Below are 21,393 nucleotides of genomic sequence, written 5' to 3'. Positions count from 1 at the left end.
TTCTGGCTGTGCCGGGTGGGTCCTGTGTGGCTCAGTCGGTAGAGCATGGCGCTTGCAATGCCAAGCGTCGTGGGTTCGATTCCCGCTGGGGCCACCCATATGTAAAAGTAGTGGCCCCAGCCGACTTGTAAGTCGCTTTGGACAAAAGCGTCTGCTAAATGGGATATATTATATTGATATATTATTATAACAGAACATGGCCAAATGTTCATAAATGACCAGCATGGCCAAATAATTATAATCACAGTAGTTGTCGAGGGTGCAACAGGTCAGAACCTCAGGAGTAAATGTCAGTTGGCTTTTCATAGCCGATCATTGAGAGTATCTCTACCGCTCCTGCTGTCTCTAGAGAGTTGAAAACAGCAGGTCTGGGACAGGTAGCACGTCCGGTGAACAGGTCAGGGTTCCATAGCCGCAGGCAGAACAGTTGAAACTGGAGCAGCAGCATGGCCAGGTGGACTGGGGACAGCAAGGAGTCATCATGCCAGGTAGTCCTGAGGCATGGTCCTAGGGCTCAGGTCCTCCGAGAGAGAGAGAGAATTAGAGAGAGCATACTTAAATTCACACAGGACACCGGATCAGACAGGAGAAATATTCCAGATATAAGAGACTGACCCTAGCCCCCCGACAAATAAACTACTGCAGCATAAATACAGGAGACTGAGACAGGAGGGGTCAGGAGACACTGTGGCCCCATCCGATGTTACCCCCGGACAGGGCCAAACAGGCAGGATATAACCCCACCCACTTTGTCAAAGCACAGCCCCCACACCACTAGAGGGATATCTTCAATCACAGAGGGAGCTCTGAGCAGATTATTTGTTGCGATTGCAAACATAATAAAATGGTGGTCCGATTATGAGTGAGTCCAGGATTATGAGGAAAAACATTAAGATCCACAACATTTATTCCATGGGACAAAACTAGGTCCAGAGTATGACTGTGGCAGTGAGTAGGTCCGGAGACATGTTGGACAAAACCCACTGAGTCGATGATGGCTCCGAAAGCATTTTGGAGTGGGTCTGTGGACCTTTCCATGTGAATATTAAAGTCACCAAAAATTAGAATATTATCTGCTATGACTACAAGGTCCGATAGGAATTCAGGGAACTCAGTGAGGAACGCTGTATATGGCCCAGGAGGCCTGTAAACAGTAGCTATAAAAAGTGATTGAGTCGGCTGCATAGATTTCATAACTAGAAGTTCAAAAGACGAAAATGTTTTTATTTTTTGTAAATTGAAATTTGCTATCGTAAATGTTAGCAACACCTCCGCCTTTGCGGGATACTCAGGGGATATGGTCGTTAGTGTAACCAGTAGGTGAGGCCTCATTTAACACAGTAAATTCATCAGTCTTAAGCCATGTTTCAGTCAGGGCAATCACATCAAGATTATGATCACTGATTAGTTCATTGACTATAACTGCCTTGGAAGTGAGGGATCTAATATTAAGTAGTCCTATTTTGAGATGTGAGGTATTACAATCTCTTTCAATAATGGCAGGAATGGAGGGTTTTTTTATTCTAGTGAGATTGCTAAGGCGAACACCGCCATGTTTATTTTTGCCCAACCTAGGTCGAGGCACAGACACGGTCTCAATGGGGATAGCTGAGCTGACTACACTGACTGTGCTAGTGGCAGGCTCCACTAAGCTGGCAGGCTGGCTAACAGCCTGCTGCCTGATCTGCACCCTGTTTCATTGTGGAGCTAGGAGAGTTAGAGCCCTGTCTATGTTCGTAGATAAGATGAGAGCACACCTCCAGTTAGGATGGAGTCCGTCACTCCTCAACAGGCCAGGCTTGGTCGTGTTTGTGTTTGTGGGTGAGACCCAGAAAGAGGGCCAATTATCTACAAATTCTATATTTTGGGAGGGTCAGAAAACAGTTTTCAACCAGCGATTGAGTTGTGAGACTCTGCTGTAGAGCTCATCACTCTCCCAAACTGGTAGCGGGGCCAGAGACAATTACTCGATGGCAACACATCGTTCTAGCTGATTTACATGCTGAAGCTATGTTGCGCTTGGTGACCTCTGACTGTTTCATCCTAACATCGTTGGTGCCGACATGGATAACAATATCCCTATACTCACCAGTTTTAGCTTTAGCCAGCACCATCTTCAGATTAGCCTTAACGTCGGTAGCCCTGCCCCCTAGTAAACAGTGTATGATCGCTGGATGATTCGTTTTAAGTCGAATACTGCGGGTAATGGAGTCGCCAATGACTAGGGTTTTCAATTTGTCAGAGCTAATGGTGGGAGGCTTTGGCGTCTCAAACCCCGTAACGGGAGGAGTAGAGACCAGAGAAGGCTCGACCTCTGACTCCGACTCGCTGCTTAATGGGGAGAACCGGTTGAAAGTTTGTCGGCTGAATGAGCGACACCGGTTGAGCATTCCTACAGCATTTCCCTTCAGAAACCATGAGAAAGTTGTCCGGCTGCGGGGACCGTGCGAGGCGATTTATATTACTATCTGTACTTAATGGTGGCACAGTCGCTGTTTCATTCTTTCTTACACTGAAATTACCGTTACCTAACGATTGCGTCTGAAGCTGGGCTTGCGGCACATCTATCCTCGCCCTAAGGCGATCATTCTGCTGTATATTATGAGTACAGCGACTGAAATTAGAAGGCATCATGTTAATGTTACTACTTAGCTTCGGCTGGTGGAGGTCCTGACGAATCATGTCCAGATAAAGCGTCCGGAGTGAAAAAGTTGAATGAAAAAAAGTTGAGTAAGGGAAAAACTAAAAATATAAATGGTAATAAAAGAGTAAAAACCGTAAAGTTGTCAGGTAGTAAAGTAAGGTTAGCAACAAAATGGACAGCAGCACGTAAACAAGTCTGCAAGTTGTGACTGGAAATGACACGTCCGAAACACCGCAAAAGGTGGCGCTACAAAGTATTAACTTAAGGGGGCTGAATAATTTTGCATGCCCAATTTTTCAGTTTTTGATTTGTTAAAAAAGTTTGAAATATCCAATAAATGTCGTTCCACTTCATGATTGTGTCCCACTTGTTGTTGATTCTTCACAAAAAAATACAGTTTTATATCTTTATGTTTGAAGCCTGAAATGTGGCAAAAGGTCGCAAAGTTCAAGGGGGCCGAATACTTTCGCAAGGCACTGTATATTTAAAATCTCATAGAGAATCCTAACTAAATTTAAAAAAATGTATTTCACCTTTATTTAACCAGGTAGGCTAGTTGAGAACAAGTTATCATTTACAACTGCTTTGCCTTATCTGGCCAAGATAAGGCAAAGCAGTTTGACACATACAACACAGAGTTACACATGGAATAAACAAACATACAGTCAATAATACAGTAGAAAAAGTTTATATACAGTGTGTGCAAATGAGGCAATAAATCGGCCATGGTGGTGAAGTAATTACAATATAGCAATTAAACACGAATGGTAGATGTGCAGAAGATGAATGTGCAAGTAGAGATACTGGGGTGCAAAGGAGCAAGATAAATAAATAAATAAATACAGTATGGTGATGAGGAAGTTGGATGGGCTATTTACAGATGGGTAGTGATCTGTGAGCTGCTGACAGCTGGTGTTTAAAGCTAGTGAGGGAGATATGAGTCTCCAGCTTCCGTGATTTTTGCAGTTCGTTCCAGTAATTGGCAGCAGAGAACTGGAAGGAAAGGCGGCCAAAGGAAGAATTGGCTTTTGGGGTGACCAGTGAGATGTACCTGCTGGAGCGCGTGCTACGGGTGGGTGCTTCTATGGTGACCAGTGAGCTGAGATAAGGCAGGGCTTTACCTAGCAGAGACTCGTAGATGACCCGAAGTCAGTGGGTTTGGCGACGAGTATGAATCGAGGGCCAGTGGTGGTCGCAGTGGTGGGTAGTATATGGGGCTTTGGTGACAAAACGGATTGCACTGTGATAGACTGCATCCAATTTGTTGAGTAGAGTGTTGGAGGCTATTTTGTTAATGACATCGCCAAAGTCGAGGATCGGCAGGATAGTCAGTTTTACGAGGTTATGTTTGGCAGCATGAGTGAAGGATGCTTTGTTGCGAAATACGAAGCCGATTCTAGATTTAATTTTGGATTGGAGATGCTTAATGTGAGTCTGGAAGGAGAGTTTACAGTCTAACCAGACACCTAGGTATTTGTAGTTGTCCACATATTCTAAGTCAGAACCGTCCAGAGTAGTGATGCTGGACGGGCGGGCAGGTGCGGGCAGCAATCGGTTGAAGAGCATGCGTTCAGTTTTACTTGCATTTAAGTGCAGTTGGAGGCCACGGAAGGAGAGTTGTATGGCATTGAAGCTCGTCTGGAGGTTAGTTAACACAGTGTCCAAAGCAAGGCCAGAGGTGTACAGAATGGTGTCGTTTGCGTAGTTGAGGATCAGAGAATCACCAGCAGCAAGAGCGACATCATTGATGTATACAGAGAAGAGAGTCGTCCCGAGAATTGAACCCTGTGGCACCCCCATAGAGACTGCCAGAGGTCCGGACAACAGGCCCTCCGATATTTGACACACTGAACTCTATTAGAGAAGTAGTTGGTGAACCAGGCGAGGCAATCATTTGAGAAAGCAAGGCTGTTGAGTCTGCCGATAAGAATGTGGTGATTGACAGAGTTGAAAGCCTTGGCCAGGTCGATGAATACGGCTGCACAGTAACGTCTCTTATCAATGGCGGTTATGATATCGTTTAGGACCTTGAGTGTGGCTGAGGTGCATCCATGACCAGCTCTGAAACCAGATTGCATAGAGGAGAAGGTACGGTGGGATTCGAAATGGTCGGTAATCTGTTTGTTAACTTGGCTTTCGAGAAGACCCTTTTGAAAGGCAGGGTAGGATAGATATTGATCTGTAGCAGTTTGGGTCTAGAGTGTCTCCCCCTTTGAAGAGAGGGATGACCGCGGCAGCTTTCCAATCAATGGGAATATCAGACAATACAAAAGAGAGGTCGATCAGTCTAGTAATAGGGGTTGCAACAATTTCGGCAGATCATTTTAGAACGAGAGGGCCCAGATTGTCTAGCCCAGCTGATTTGTTGGGATCCAGATTTTGCAGCTCTTTCAGAACATCAGCTATCTGGGTTTGGATGAAGGAGAAATGGGGGAGGCTTGAGCGAGTTCCTGTGGAGGGTGCAGGGCTGTTGACCGGCTATAGGGGTAGCCAGGTGGAAAGCATGGCCAGCCGTAGAAAAATTGAAATTCTTAATTATAGTGGATTTATCGGTGGTGACAGTGTTTCCTAGCCTCAGTGCAGTGAGCAGCTGGGAGGAGGTGCTCTTATTCTCCATGGACTTTAGTGTCCCAGAACTTTTTTGAGTTTGTGCTACAGGATGCAAATTTCTCCTTGAAAAAGCGAGCCTTGGCTTTTCTAACTGCCTGTGTATATTGGTTCCTAACTTCCCTGAAAAGTTGCATGTCACGGGGGCTATTCGATGCTAATGCAGAACGCCACAGGATGTTTTTGTGCTGGTCAAGGGCAATCAGGTCTGGAGTGAACCAAGGGCTATAGCTGTTCCTGGTTCTACATTTTTTGAATGGGGCATGCTTATTTAAGATGGTGAGGAAGGCACTTTTAAAGAATAACCAGGCATCCTCTACTGGCGGGATGAGGTCAATATCCTTCCAGGATACCCGGGCAGGTCAATTAGAAAGGCCTGCTCGCTGAAGTGTTTTAGGGAGTGTTTGACAGTGATAAGAGGTGATCGTTTGACCCGTTATGGATGCATGCAATGAGGCAGTGATCGCTGAGATTTTGGTTGAAAACAGCAGAGGTGTATTTGGAGGGCAAGTTGGTTAGGATGGTATGTATAAGGGTGCCTGTGTTTACGAATTTGGGGTTGTACCTGGTGGGTTCATTGATAATTTTTGTGAGATTGAGGGTATCAAACATAGATTGTAGGATGGCCGGGGTGTTAACATCTGGGATATGTGGGACGCTAGCGAGAGAAAATGCAGAGCGCCTAATTCAAATAAATTACTATAAAAATTGAAATTTCATGAAATCATGTCAGATACCAAATTAAATCTACACGTGTTGTGAATCCAGCCAACATGTCAGATTTCAAAAAGGCTGTTTGGCGAAAGCAAACGATGCTATTATCTGAGGATAGCACCTAAGTAAACAAAGAGAGAGAAGCATATTTCAACCCTGCAGCCGCGACACAAAACGCAGAAATAAAAATATAAATCATGCCTTACCTTTGACGAGCTTCTTCTGTTGGCACTCCAATATGTCCCATAAACATCACAAATGGTCCTTTTGTTCGATTAATTCCATCGATATATATCCAAAATGTCCATTTATTTGGTGCGTTTGATCCAGAAAAACACTGGTTCCAGCTTGCGCAACGTGACTGCAAAATATCTCAAACGTTACCTGTAAACTTTGCCAAAACATTTCAAACTACTTTTGTAATACAACTTTAGGTATTTTTTAAATTAAATAATCGATAAAATGAAGACGGGATGATCTTAGTTCAATACAGGAAGAAAACAAACTGACGCTACCTTTCTGGTCACGCACCTCTATCTAACAGTTCACTTCAAGTGACCCTCGTTTTGAACAGGGCTACTTCTTCATTACACAAAGGAAAAACCTCAACCAATTTCTAAAGACTGGTGACATCCAGTGGAAGCGGTAGGAACTGCAAGAAGGTCCCTTGGGGTTTCGCCTGCTACATAAGTTCTGTAAAACTCACAGACATGATTCAAACAGTATTAGAAACGTCAGAGTGTTTTATATCCAGATCTACTAATAAAATGCATATCTTATCTTCTGGGGATGAGTAGCAGGCAGTTGAATTTGAAAATACTGCCCCCTGTCACCAAGAAGTTAAGCATGTCCCAATTTAGTTCACCTAGCAGCACGAGCTCTGAAGATAGATTGGGGGCAATCAATTCACATACGGTGTCCAGGGCACAGCTGGGGGCAAAGGGTGGTCTATAGCAAGCGGCAACGGTGAGAGACTTGTTTCTGGAAAGGTGGATTTTTAAAAGTAGAAGCTCGAATTGTTTGGGTTCAGACCTGGATAGTAAGACAGAACAAATGATAATGAGCGCTTTGCGAACATTTTAGTAGTAACTCAGAAATGCTACTTACAGTTTGCTGCACAGACGAACCAAATAAACTCACTATCAACTGCGTTTATTTTCAGAAAACTTAACATGTGTAAATATTCGTATGAACATAACAAGATTCAACAACTGTGTCACGGCTGTTGAAGGAGGAGGACCAAGGTGCAGCGTTGTGAGCGTACATATTCTTTTTACCGAACAAAACAATAAATTCTACAAAACGTCGTTGGACAAATGTCAGCAAAAGTTAAATGAGAAGGAAATGCAAACTTTGCGCGGTAGAATTGAGGTACAGTAATGGTAGTACAGGTGCAATGCTTAACTATATGAAAGGAGCAACCTTGAGACCCACACCGTTGCTAGCAGCAGCTCAGCTGCATTGTGAATTCACATGGAATTGTATGAATTTTTCTTATTTTGTACGGAAAATTCAACATTAACATAAATTGTCTATTTGTCACATCCCTACTCAGCATAGCTACCGATAGATGCACTGGTCTTGATCCTAAACCCTGATTGGCTATGCTGGTCCAGTCACTGAAGCCTGATTTGGCTATGCTGGCCCAGTCACTAAAGCATGATTGGCTATCCTGGTCCCATCCTGGAGGTCCATGTCCACCACCCAGCACGGTCTACTCCTGGGCCTGTGAGATGGAGGCCCAACCCGCTGACATGTTAACTAGTGCCCCAAGGGTCTCTAATCCTCCCTGCAGTTTTTGGAGATGTGACGCTCACACACACACCTACACACACATGCACTCTCTGCCTGTTAGCTCTGCTTGTTATACAGTTGAGCTGATCCCTTACGACAAGCCCAGCCCCAGGTCACTGGAACAGCCTGCGGCCATATTTATTCCTATCTCTCTCTCTGTCTTTGTGCCAGCCAGCTCTCCTCTGTTGTCACTAACATTGCTGCATATGCTCCAGTGGGTCTCTCGTGTGTGTGTGTGTGTGTGTGTGTGTGTGTGTGTGTGTGTGTGTGTGTGTGTGTGTGTGTGTGTGTGTGTGTGTGTGTGTGTGTGTGTGTGTGTGTGTGTGTGTGTGTGTGTGACTCCATGTCATGATGTGTGCTCTCGCACATGGTGATTTTTCAGATATGAACCGTGTGTGTACTGTTGCTGTGTAATCTATTATTAAACTAATTTACTAATGGACAACCAGTGTGTGGGACTTTCAAAGGACACACAAAATGTCTGAAAGAGTGTGTGTGCAAATACGTGGGTCATGCATGCTCTCTGAGGGGAGCCAGTGTGTTTGTGTTCGAGAGTAACATCCCCAGCATTTTGTGAATGCGGTGTAGAAACTGAGTGTCTCCTTGTCTTTCTCCCACGGCCTGTGTGTTGGAGTGTAATGTTTATATAGGTCATTGTGTTCATTCAGTGCTGTGTAAAGCTTCTGCTCAGCCACAGAGTAGATAAGGGAGTCCTTAAATGCATATTTACCCTGCTGCTCGGCTCGACTCTCCCTCTCTTGTCATTATGTGAATCTCCGATTCTCTCTCTCCCCCTTTCCCTCTATCTCTCCCTCCTCCATCCTCTCCTCTGCCATTGAGTGATGCTCTCTCTGTTTGTGTTCAGGTCCACTGAACAAAGTCCAACTGATGACATGGATCAAGAGAGTGGCTTTGTGTCCTATAGACTCTCACTCTCTCTGTGTTGTTCGCACAGGGAGCCGGGAGCCAGGACCCCCCCCCCCCCCCATGAAATAGCCTATGGGGTTGGAAACAGTAATGAAACATTGTCATAAACAAGGGTTTATCAACTCCAGGCCTCGGCAGCCACAGGGTTGAACATTTTAGAGAGAGAGAGAGTGTGAGACTGAGAGAAGGGGAGAGGTGAGCAGGAAGAGTGGAAGCTAGCGTGCATTCCTGTGAATAGGTTCATGTTAGCTTTATTACCCATGCATCATGTCTCAGACAAATAGCAAAACAACGCTAATATGAATACTAACTACTGTATCCTCCATTATCTGTTGCTCATTATTGATATAGACCAGCAGTCTTTCTTTTCTTGACTTATCTCGTGATGATCACATCACTGATAGTAGGATGTAATCTGAATACACATCATTATACTCAAACTATGCTTCTTAAGATCACAAGTGGGCCTCTTAAAATGAGCAAGGTTATTGACAGAGAATAATCTCAAAGCCCTCACCAAACTGTGTGTACCCTTAACGCAGTGCCAAAAGAATTCATTTTTGGACCTTTCTCAGAAAATCCTGTTACAGTGTGTGATTGTCTGTCTCGGGGTGCACTACAGTACATCAGGGCCAGTGTCCACAAAGTACCTCAGAGTAGGAGTGCTGATATAGGATCAGGTTTTCTGTTTGGATCATAATTAATAATATTATATGGACATGGAGGACCTGATCCTAGATCAGCACTCCTACTAAGACTCTTTGAGAATACGGGTCCAGTAATTCCTGGTGTTTGTTTACATGGTGTCTGATACATGATGCTTTAGTCTAAATGTCCCCCTTTCTTTCTTTCTTTCTTTCTTTCTTTCTTTCTTTCTTTCTTTCTTTCTTTCTTTCTTTCTTTCTTTCTTTCTTTCTTTCTTTCTTTCTACCTCTACCTCTACCCATGTGGCCATCCTGTGACCTCGTGTGAACTTCATCAGGAATCAGACCAAGGTAAGTCCAGAACTGTGACTGGCTGCTATTACTATTGATTGTGTTAATGTTTGGTTGGCAATGCTGTTAATGTCTCTGTGTTTACATTCTAGCTACGCTGTATTTATGCGTTTTATAAAGCAATCATTGTACTTTTATGTTGACATGTACACACACGGTTCATTTGTATGCCATGTTTATCATTGCCAATGCTCAACAAGAAACACCGAACGGGCAAAACTGGTTGAAATGACACTGTTACAATGCCATTTTAACTGATCATTCCAATATGTTTTGCCCGCTAAATAACAGCTGTTTTAAATCAGTTCTAAACTGTTTTGTTTCATTCTATGTCTTGTCCCTCAGACCTTTGCCTACGACTACTGTTTCTGGTCCATGGACGAGTCGGAAAAGGACAAGTTTGCAGGTCAGTTTTCATTTTCCTCACGTTAGCCCCTCCTCCTCACTTCCCTTCCTTCCCTCTTCTTCCTCCACCTCGTGTATCTAGAGGTGTCCCTGTGAGCACAAGATGTTGAAAGGACATTGAAACAGTGTATTTTTGGTTGAAAAGACATTGAAACAGTCTTTTCAACGTCTTTTGCTCAATGGGATAGGTCTGTTCAGGTGGTTTTTAGGTATTTTTTCAAACATTTGTCTCTACGGTGACTAAGGAATTAGGATCCCACCTGAATTCTCTGTAGTTTACTCGCTTGGATGAATCTGTAGGTGATTGTTTCTCGCACTGTTCATGGCTACGGTCTGAAGGTCCTATTTTAAATTAACATGCATAGCTTGTAGCTTATTTTGTAATTTTCTGTGTGCTCCAGATCATTTTCTAAAGCACCCCTAAAGGGATCAATGTATTTTTGTACTGTTTTATATTGTATAATAATGTGTGGTGTTGTAACGTTGCCTGGTGGTTGTCTCCAGGTCAGGACGTGGTGTTCCAGTGCCTTGGGGAGAGTCTTTTGCACAACGCTTTCCAGGGCTACAATGCCTGCATCTTCGCGTATGGACAGACGGGTATGTTATTACATTATGGGATAATCTGAATTGCGTTTCCTTTATTACTTGAGGCCTCTCTCCTCGCCTCCTTCTCCAAACCCATTAGATGAGGTCAGAAGGTCACCATCTCATCCAATGGGTAAGGAGGAGACAAGGAATCAAGGAAATGCAATTGAGTTTTTCCCTATGACATATACTATTGGCTGTTCTGATTAGCATGTAACAGATCCTTAGGCGTTCATCTGTCACCTCCCTACTATGCTCTCCCATTGGCTGTCTCCTCACATCCGTGCTCACCCATTGGCTGTATGTGTGTGTCCCTCCAGGTTCGGGGAAGTCGTACACAATGATGGGTTCGGTGGACTCTCCAGGTCTGATCCCGCGGCTGTGCAGTTCTCTGTTTGACCGGACCCTGCTGGAGCAGAGGGAGGGGGAAGGCTTCACCATAGAGGTCTCCTACATGGAGATATACAACGAGAAGGTCCGCGACCTCCTTGACCCCAAAGGGTACGACCTTTAACCTCCACATGACCTCTTGTTTTAGTTAATGGTTTGAATATACTATAGTTGTCTGTGGCCCCATTTTTAAATCATTTAAACACGCTTCCTCCCTTGATGTAGACACTAATAACTCAATTGTTCCATGACATACTGGTAGCTTTTGCCTATCCAGTATGTTTCCAAACATGCTTCAGAGCAGGGCCCCAATGGTTTTGCACACATTTGCACCTGTTTGTCTGCTCACAGTTTCTATGGCTCCCGCTTGACCCCAAAGGTTATGACCCCGTCACCTCTGACCCCTGCTAAAACAATCAATAGAATAGCAGAGCTGCGTGCCACAGGAGTGGGAGGTCCGACATCTGATGGCCATATGGAGTCAGTCTGCCACATTATACAGATGCTAGAACTTGGCCTAATGATATACCACTTGTATTGATCTGGCTATTGCTGATTCTATTTGGAGAACTGTTGCTTTTACACAGAATGTGGGAGAGTGTATAGGGATACATCTCAAATAGAACACTATTTGAGATTAATTTATTTACAAATAAATGAATACTTTTTTTATTAATATACAAATGAAAAATGATAGAAATGTATAAATGCATTCATTTATTTATATTACTTTTAGATAAGAGCATGGAAGCAAGATGACTGTGGATTTCTTCCATAGTAAACCACATTCATATCTGTCATCCCCCCCCCCCCCCCAGGAGCAGACAGGCTCTGAGAGTGAGGGAACACAAGGTGTTGGGGCCGTACGTGGACGGCCTGTCTCGTCTGGCTGTGGCCAGCTACAAGGTACACCACAATACCACTGCTGTACCACTACCACCACTAGTAGACTGACTACTGATATGACCATGCTGCTGATGATACAAGCTTTATTCAATATTCATAAGCGACAGAATTGATACGATGATATGGTATCTCCATGAGATATTTATGGTCTGGGTTGGAGAGTAGAGAGGGGTGTGTCAGCTGAGAGGTTTGCTAGCTGTTCTCACATCAGTGGTAGTGTACCATGCTGGGGCGTTCATGCTCCCAGGGGATTTTATTAGGTCAGGATGTCTGATGAAGACCTAATGGTCAAAACGTAATGATCAAATCACTTGGGAGCATGAACAGCAGTGTGTAGAGTTCACTGAAAACTCGAGCACCTGCAAAAAAAAGTACCTGGATGCACGGCTGCTCTTCAGCTTTTGTAAATATGTCATGCTGCCCTGCCCAGAGGGATGGTTTCTCTGGAAACAATATAGAAGTATTTATTTGTTTTCTAATGAATTATTTATAGCATCTCCCTTCCTCTCTCTGTTCTCCGTTCTTCCTTTCTCTCCTGCCTTCTTCCGTCCCCCGTTTGTCTTCTCACTCACTCTCTCTCTCTCCTTACATCTCTCACTGACCTTCCATCCTCTCCGATACCCCCCTCCTCTTCTTCCTCCCTCTATCCACCCGTCTCCGATCTCTCCTAGGACATCGAGTCTCTGATGTCAGAGGGGAATAAGTCTCGTACGGTGGCCGCCACCAACATGAACGAGGAGAGCAGCAGATCTCACGCAGTCTTCAACATCATCCTCACACACACACTCAAAGACCTGCTGTCTGGGGTAAGCCATGCTGACACAAAGGAACAGACACACACACACACACACACACACACACACACACACACAAACATGGAAACACACATGCACACAGAGGCACAAACCCTCCATCTGAGGGTTAAGGGGGGGTTCCCTCCCCCCTTTGTTTTGGAGGTTAACCCCCCCCAGATCATTTTTATGTAGAAAGACTGGGAAGTCAAGTTCTTATGACTTTTTAAAAGGACATTATACTCCAAAATTGATGAAAATAAAATTACGTTTACACCATCTAAAATATAATTTCCACCTCCAGAAATGAGTCCAATAACATATTGGTTATTGGTTACAGTGCATTCAGAAAGTATTCAGACCCCTTGACTTTTTCCACATTTTGTTACGTTACAGCCTTATTCTAATGTTGATTAAATTAAATTTCCTCAATCTACACACAACCCCATAATGACAAATATAAATTTTTACACATATAAAAATGTATATATATATTTAAAAAACTGATACCTTATTTACATAAGTATTCAGACCCTTTGCTATGAGACTCGAAATTGAGCGCAATTGAGTCTTGTTTCCATTGACAATCCTTGAGATGTTTCTTCAACTTGATTGGAGTCCACCTGTGGAAAATTCAATTGAATGGACATGATTTGGGAAGGCACACAGCTGTCTATATGAGGTCCTACAGTTGACAGTGCATGTCAGAGCAAAAACCAAACCATGAGGTCGAAGGAATTGTCCATAGAGCTCAGAGACAGGATTGTGTCAAGGCACAGATCTAGGGAAGGATACCAGAAAATGTCTGCACCATTGAAGGTCCCAGAGAACACTGTGGCCTCCATCACTCTTAAATGGAAGACGTTTGGAACCACCAAGACTCTTCCTAGCGCTGACCGCCCGGCCAAACTGAGCAATCGGTGGAGAAGGGCCTTGGTCAGGGAGGTGACCAAGAACCCGAGGGTCACTCTGACAGAGTTCCAGAGATCATCTGTGGAGATGGTTATCCTTCTTGAAGTTTCTCATATCTTTGCAGCACTCCACCAATTAGGCTTTTTATTAGAGAGTGGCCAGACGAAAGCCACTCTTCAGTAAAAGGCACATTAAAGCCCGCTTGGAGTTTTCCAGAAGGCACCTAAAGGACTCTGACCATGAGAAACACGATTCTCTGATCTGATGAAACCAAGATTGAACTCTTTGGCCTGAATGCCAAGCATCATGTCTGGAGGAATCCAGGCACTGCTCATCACCTGGCCAATACCATTCCTACTGTGAGTCATTGTGGTGGCAGCATCATGCTGTGGGGATGTTTTTCAGTGGCAGGGACATTGAGACTAGTCAGGATTGAGGGAAAGATGAACAGAGCAATGTACAGAGAGATTCTTGATGAAAACCTGCTCCAGAGCACTCAGGACCTCAGACTGGGGGTGAAGGTTCACCTTCTAACAGGACAACGACCCTAAGCACACAGCCAAGACAACGCAGATGTAGCTTCGGGACAAGTCTCTGAATCAGGTGTTAAATTAGGGTTGGCCTGAACCCACAGGATGGTAGATCTCCAGGAAGAGGGTTGGGCAGCACTGGTCTATATCATGTGTCAACCTCATTCCACGGAAGGTCACGTGTCTGCGGGTTTTCTCCTCCCTCACTAATTAGTAAAGAACCTAAAAACCTGCAGATCCTAGGCCCTCCATGGAATGGGTTTGACACCCCATGTCCATATTATTGGGTATGCTATTAGCATTATCACCTGTAGCCCAACTGATGCAGCATAGTATCTATAAATAGGCTGAAGCATGGGGTTGCCTATTTGCATTTACCCTAATGTGCTAATCATTAGCTAGATCCCAAATGTGATATTTTAACTAGTTATGCATATTGATGCATTGTCTGTCCCCAAGAAATGACAAACACAGTGAGTATAATGTAGGCCTACCTGTTAAGGTAGTTTTGGGTAATCCGCCACCAGGGGTAACACGCCCCCTGTCGGTACTTCTCACCGAAACCACTTCATGTCACACATTTTCCCACAACACTTTCCCTGGTTACCACTACTCTTGCTCAACTAAAAATGTAATCTGGCTAATCACAATTTCTTAAGACACTCAAAAAAAAAAAAAAGCTTGAGGGTGGTGTTTTATCCCAAGTTACCCCACAATTGACCCGTGTACCATCCAGCCCCACTCTTCCCTATGCAATAAGGTGCTTAACCATGCTGCTGCTTAAAACTCTGGGTTTTAAATGGTGCAGTTCACACATATTTAGGAGTTGAGAAATTAATCAATAAAGCTGGGACCCCCCCCCCCCTTTTAACAAAAACCATTACAACTGCTGTTTTCCCTGCGATTGCGTTATGAATGGTTGTGCATTGACCACTTGTCAGAATGCATGTTCCCTCCCTATGGCACTCGCAGCTTGAATGCGCCTTGTGAGGAATATTTCTCCCGCATCGAACGCACAACAACAGGTCGACTAGGTAAATGTATAAACTATTCTACTATGGGATTGTTGGATTTTTCTATTAGTTACTCGTTTTGTTTGCAGAGGGAAAGTAAATGTGGACTGTTTTAGCATTTTCAAATGTTCCAGATTTCTTTTGCCGTGGCACAGCGCCACGCTGCAGCGGAAACACTGCGACTGCTGTAATGCTTTTGTTATCTAAAATTCTCTCATCCTCTCACTCTACTTCAGTGTTATTCACAATTTTTGTGGGGGGCAACTTTAGGTTGAGACAACCACCGTCTTTAATTTGTACTTTTTCTTCCAGTATTATCAATTGAGAGCAAAAGAGCACATGCAACTGATGATACAGCACATCACAAATATATACATACACACACATCAAATAGGCTGCATCACATGCATAAGACCCATATTAAGGGTTACCACAGTAGTTGGATGAGCGAAAATGTCTTCTGCTCCTTGACTGAATTCTAAATGTATAGTCTGTTGCTGTCCTTGTGAGGCAATCCGTGTGTGCATTGGTCAGTCTCTCTGTTTTTGTTTCACAATGTTCATTGTTGAAAATGTTGCTTCACAGGAATAAGTGCTGACAAAAAATGTCACCTTTTGCACACATTGCTTCAGAAGTGGACACTCTGTGTCTGACACAAGGCTCCAGAAATGGGTAACACCTGATCTTAGTTCACCTTACAATTAATGTGTCATTTGCCTGCAGCTCCACTATCTCACTCTCTATTCCAGCACGGTCAGGACAGAGGGCTGTGATGACTGGGGTCAGAGATGACACTATCTCACTCTATTCCAGCACAGTCAGGACAGAGGGCTGTGATGACTGGGGTCAGAGATGACACTATCTCACTCTATTCCAGCACAGTCAGGACAGAGGGCTGTGATGACTGGGGTCAGAGATGACACTATCTCACTCTCTATTCCAGCACTGTCAGGACAGAGGGCTGTGATGACTGGGGTCAGAGATGATACTGGCACATGAAAAGGGTTCTCAATGAAGTTGGAAAAAACTCCTTGTACTCCATGATATCCTCAAACACACAAATGCCTCATAGCTAAAATGTTGCAGTATGTCTGGGTTGGATGTTGTGACTGCTCTGAGTTTTGGGAAATGAACAAACTGTCAGGTATGAACAGTGTGGTGATTTTATTTTGAAATGCTTTGACCACACGCAGCATTTTGCCTAGAGTTTTATCTTTCCCTTGTAACCGGAGATAAACTGTGTTGAGGTGGCAGGTGATGTCTGTTAAAACAGCCTTAATATCCACTGTGGATCATCTTGCTCTGGCTCCACTCTCCCCTTGCTTGCAACAAATCCACAGATTTGAGGGAGGAGAGAGGAATCTTTCCAAAGCTGCCACGAGACAGCCATCTCACCTCATTGTGAAATATCAAGTCGCTGTATTCTGTCTGGTATTCCTCCAGCAACTTGCGGAATTGCCGGTGATTCAGTGCCCTAATAATAATGTTCACCAAGCGCACGACCTGCGGCATCACATTCTGTAAGTCAGTCTTTGAGTTTAGCCACAAGTGCTTCCTGATGAATGATACAGCGAAACGTTACAAATTCGGGAATATCCTCTCTCATCAGGCCTATGAGTCCCTTCTCCTTCCCTCGCATGTTTGGGCTGCCGTCAGGGCACACAGATGCCAGATTTGACCAGTCAATATTATTATCTGCAAAAAAATGTAACGAGGGCTTTCAGAATATCCTCTCCTCGTGTTTGTCCCTGAAGGGGTAGTAAACATAATAAATTCCTCTCTGAACGACTCGTTTTGAGGGAAGCGGACACAAACACACGATTGGGCAATGTCATTTGAATCCCAGTGCAATACTAAAACACGGCGCCACGGATATGTCAGTAATCAGTTGCTTACTGATGTCTATGCGTCTTGTTATGGTCTAGTCTGAGAGTTGCAGTCCTGTAATTTGCTTTAAAATAGCTTCCTTGTTTGTGAAATCAGCATACACTACTTCGGCGGAGGTCAAAAACAGTCTTATCTCCGCGTCTGTGAAGGCCTTCTTGTTTCTCGCGAGCATCCTTGCCATCTCAAATGTTGCCTCTGTCGTTTTCTCTGCAACAGTGATAGATAGACCTGTCTGCTATTTGCTGTCCTTTGATTTGCTCACTTTTGTTGTTTCTGAGGTTGCTTTGTGCCAGATATGTTTTGTCAAAGTGGGCATGGTGTAACTGGAAATGTCGCTCTAAATTTGCTCGTTTCAAACAAGACAAAGTGAGCTAGTCCCATTATGCAGTATAAACAAGTCTGTCAACAAGTCTGGAACTTTGTGTTCTTCTTGAATCGATCGTAGCCAACTTCTCTTATCCACCAAAGCTACGTTAGCTAGCTGCATTTCCCCGCCGCCATGTCCCTGATTTTTCTGGTTCTCCGGCGGTTGTTCGTTCATAGCTGTCACGTTGTTCTCCAGCCCTTTCCTCTCATCTTCATTGTCAATAGATTTCTGTTGATTTATTTCACAATAAATCGATTCATGTCGACCAGACTGCAAAATGAGCTAGTAGCAAACTATTATGTGTCGGTCGCTGTAGCTGAGCAGTTTGCGTTCTATTTCGGGCCTTTCTGTTCAACAGTTATGCTGTACTGCCATGTATCTACAGTCCAGGGTAATATATATATATTATATAATATAATATATAATATATATATATAATATATATATATATATATATATATATTCAATGAAGTGATTCAGGCCTACATTGAATTGAAATTGTATCATTGTTATGTAATTATGAATGGAAAATCACCGCGATAAGGGCTCGCTGGCCGCGCAATGAGTACCACTGCTCTACTTCTTAAGCACTTTCTATCTGGGGCACTGTGTGTGTAGGCTACGTTTAAACAGGCAGCCCAATTCGGATATTTTTTCACGGATTGGTCTTTTAACCAATCAGATCAGCTATGGAAGAAATATCTGATGTGATTGGTCAAAAGACCAATTAGTGGAAAAAATATTCGAATTGGGCTGCCTGTGTAAACGCAGCCTAAGAGTGTCCCAGAGAGACTCTCCTGTCAGCGAGCCTCAGTTTCCACTGTTCAGGAACTAGCTAGTGATGTTAGCCTCCAAGAAAAGCTTTTAAATAAGTAATGAGCTGCTCTCTCTCTGTCTGGATGTCAGCTGATCTGCTGCTGTGTCAGCCTGATCCTTTGTTATCCCAACAACACCTGGTCGCTCATCCGTGTGTGTGTGTGTGTGTGTGTGTGTGTGTGTGTGTGTGTGTGTGTGTGTGTGTGTGTGTGTGTGTGTGTGTGTGTGTGTGTGTGTGTGTGTGTGTGTGTGTGCCTGACTTTATTTACATGCATGTGTGTGATATAATCACCCACGCCTGGTCTTCTGGGACAATGTATGAAGCACACAGATTTGAATAATGCAGGAGTGGAACAGTTGATTCTAGTCCAGGTCAAATAAGGCTGTGTTCAAGTCAATGAGTGTTGCCCATTGTTGCAGACTGACCATTTGATACCTTGTTGGTTGTGTTCCTGAATGCAGCCCCAGGTGCACATGCTGGAATGGAAACAAAGCTAAATATAGACTGAGCCGGATCATTGAAACTGACACACAAATTAAGTCCGTCCACGCGTCAACACACACACACACACACAGTTTTGTAGTGCTATCCTTGTGGGGACCAAAGAATTGATTCCAGTCCAACATCCTATTTTCCTTAACCCTTAACCTCAGTCTAATCTTAAGCCTAACCTTAACCCCTAACCCTAAAACTATAACTCCTAAACCTAACCCCTAAGCCTAAAATAGCATTTTACCTTGTGGGGACTGGCAAAATGTCTCTACTTTTCCTTGTTTTACTGTCCTTGTGAGGAATTCTGGTACCCACAAAGATAGTTAAAGAAAAACACACACACACAGTGAGAGAAAGAGATCGAGAATCATTGGTTCTCCTTTTTCAGCTGTTGACAATATGCTTTATCCTCCCTTTACTGATGATTTGCATACCTCCATGGAAATTCAGTTCAATGCAAATTCACAAGGGCCTGTTGTCAGTGCATGTAATCTAAGCCTGTGTGTCTGAGATGAGAGAGGGAAGTTTAGTATAGCATCTTTATAAAAGGGTGATAACGCAATAACTAAATCATAGGAAAGAACAAAATATTTCCTGTGGAATCCAGTTGGTGAAAACAGTTTGAGGTACCAGCCAAATACTTGGAATCCTTTTTGACCTAGGTTCACCCTAGTTCATGCAGTCTTTTTCCTTCTTTCTGTTCTCTCTCTCCGGGGACAAGAGCGGTCTTTGTTTTCACAACACACTGTAGTCTCTGCCTGCTCTATTCCCACTCAGCACAACTCCGTACATAATTCAACCCCACTGCCCTTTGGCTCTCTCTACCCTCCCCGCTCTCTCTCTCATTTCTCGCTCAACTCATTCACTCACCCCATCTCACATACTTTCATTCTCCCTCACTATTTTTTTTATTTATTTTACCTTTATTTAACTAGGCAAGTCAGTTAAGAACAAATTATTATTTTCAATGACGGCCTAGGAACAGTGGGTTAACTGCCTGTTCAGGGGCAGAACGACAGATTTGTACCTTGTCAGCTCGGAGATTCGAACTTGCAACCTTTCGGTTACTAGTCCAACGCTCTAACCACTAGGCTACTCTGCCGCCCCTTTCTCTTACATTCTCGCTCTTACATTCTTTCCGTCCTGCATTCCTGCATTCTCTCTGTTCTTCCTCTGTCTTAAATTATCTCTCCTATCCAGAACGCTTTCCTCTTTATTTCTCTCCTTTCTCCGTATCCTCTCTTCCCCTCCCTACCTACCTTTCTCATCTGTCAATTATCTCTCCGCCTCTCAGTCAAGCTTCAGTCCTTAATGCACACATACCTTATGTAAGATAAAGACCCCATTACGCACCCACACACATACATCACCCCCCCCTTATGTTAGTGCAAGGAAACATGGTTGTGTACTGCATGTAAATTATAGGATGGAAAATGTTTTGTCAACTTCACTGGCATCCCAAATAAGCACTGTGTGCAGGACCGGAGTCCTTCTAGCATGTATTCGAACACGAATGAAGTTATTTTAATTGAAAGAAAATCTGCTAAAAGTACTTCTATCTGTTCTCACTCACTTCCTTTCATTTTTCTCCCCCTGTTAACCTCTCCCTCACTCCCGCCTCCCCCTTGTTCTCTCCCTCCCTCCCTATCCTTTCTGTAGACGAGTGGTGAGAAGGTGAGTAAGCTGAGTCTGGTGGACCTGGCTGGCAGTGAGAGAGCTGCTAAGACTGGTGCTACTGGTGAGAGGATGAAGGAGGGCAGCAACATCAACAAGTATGTCACTGAAAACACACACAGACACAGACACAGCTCCAAGTGTTCTAGTTTTAGCTTCAAGTTCCCAAATGAACAAAATTATACACACTTTACACCCAGAAAACATTCTATCGCTTATGATCGCGGGCCGGTGTGTGTGTTACAATATTTTTCCTGACGGAGGATGTGTTCTCTGTGTGTCTCTGCAGGTCTCTGACCACTCTCGGCCTGGTCATATCTGCTCTGGCAGAACAGGGGTGTGGGAAGAACAAGACCAAGTTTGTCCCCTACAGAGACTCTGTACTAACGTGGCTGCTTAAGGTAAGACGCACACACACACACACACACACACATCTTCTCTTTTTTCCTGCTCTTAATATAACTTCTCTCATCCTACTTTCCCCCTCTCGCTCACATATCTTTGTTGTTTCCTTTATTTAGTTGAACACTTCTGCCCCAGAATCATATTAAAATTTGGTCCCTGCAACCTTTTGTCTTTCTTTCATTCTCCCTCTCTTACTAACACTCCTTTCCCTTCCTCCCCGTCACCAGGACAGCCTGGGCGGCAACAGCCGCACGGCCATGGTGGCCACGGTGAGCCCGGCGGCCGACAACTACGACGAGACGCTGTCCACGCTGCGCTACGCCGACCGGGCCAAGAGCATCGTCAACCACGCTGTCGTCAACGAAGACCCCAACGCACGCATCATCAGGGAGCTCCGCGAGGAGGTGGAGAAACTACGGGACCAGCTGACACAGGCAGAGGTGAGGGGTGGAGGGGAGAGAGAAGGGGTAAAGGGAGTGAGAGGAGGAAATAGGGATAAAGAGAGGATATAGGGGGGGAAGGGAAGAGAGGCGGGGAG

General features: G+C 44.2%; 1 protein-coding gene across 3 annotated transcripts in view; it reads left to right on the top strand.

Moving 5' to 3' along the window:
• The window catches only part of LOC135526042 (kinesin-like protein KIF13B), a 91,686-nt gene that overhangs the window by 37,931 nt on the left and 32,362 nt on the right, over nt 1–21,393 (top strand). For all 3 annotated transcript variants that reach the window (XM_064954073.1, XM_064954072.1, XM_064954074.1), the window contains exons 4-12: nt 9,669–9,681; nt 10,027–10,087; nt 10,591–10,683; nt 10,992–11,172; nt 11,880–11,967; nt 12,639–12,773; nt 20,436–20,548; nt 20,740–20,851; nt 21,083–21,295. In XM_064954073.1, the coding sequence (XP_064810145.1) occupies nt 9,669–9,681; nt 10,027–10,087; nt 10,591–10,683; nt 10,992–11,172; nt 11,880–11,967; nt 12,639–12,773; nt 20,436–20,548; nt 20,740–20,851; nt 21,083–21,295 (1,009 nt within the window). The remainder of the gene's footprint in view (nt 1–9,668; nt 9,682–10,026; nt 10,088–10,590; nt 10,684–10,991; nt 11,173–11,879; nt 11,968–12,638; nt 12,774–20,435; nt 20,549–20,739; nt 20,852–21,082; nt 21,296–21,393) is intronic.

The sequence above is a fragment of the Oncorhynchus masou genome, chromosome 32 (assembly GCF_036934945.1).
Source record: "Oncorhynchus masou masou isolate Uvic2021 chromosome 32, UVic_Omas_1.1, whole genome shotgun sequence".
Lineage (NCBI taxonomy): Eukaryota > Metazoa > Chordata > Actinopteri > Salmoniformes > Salmonidae > Oncorhynchus > Oncorhynchus masou.
This window is presented reverse-complemented; position numbering and strand designations above follow the sequence as displayed.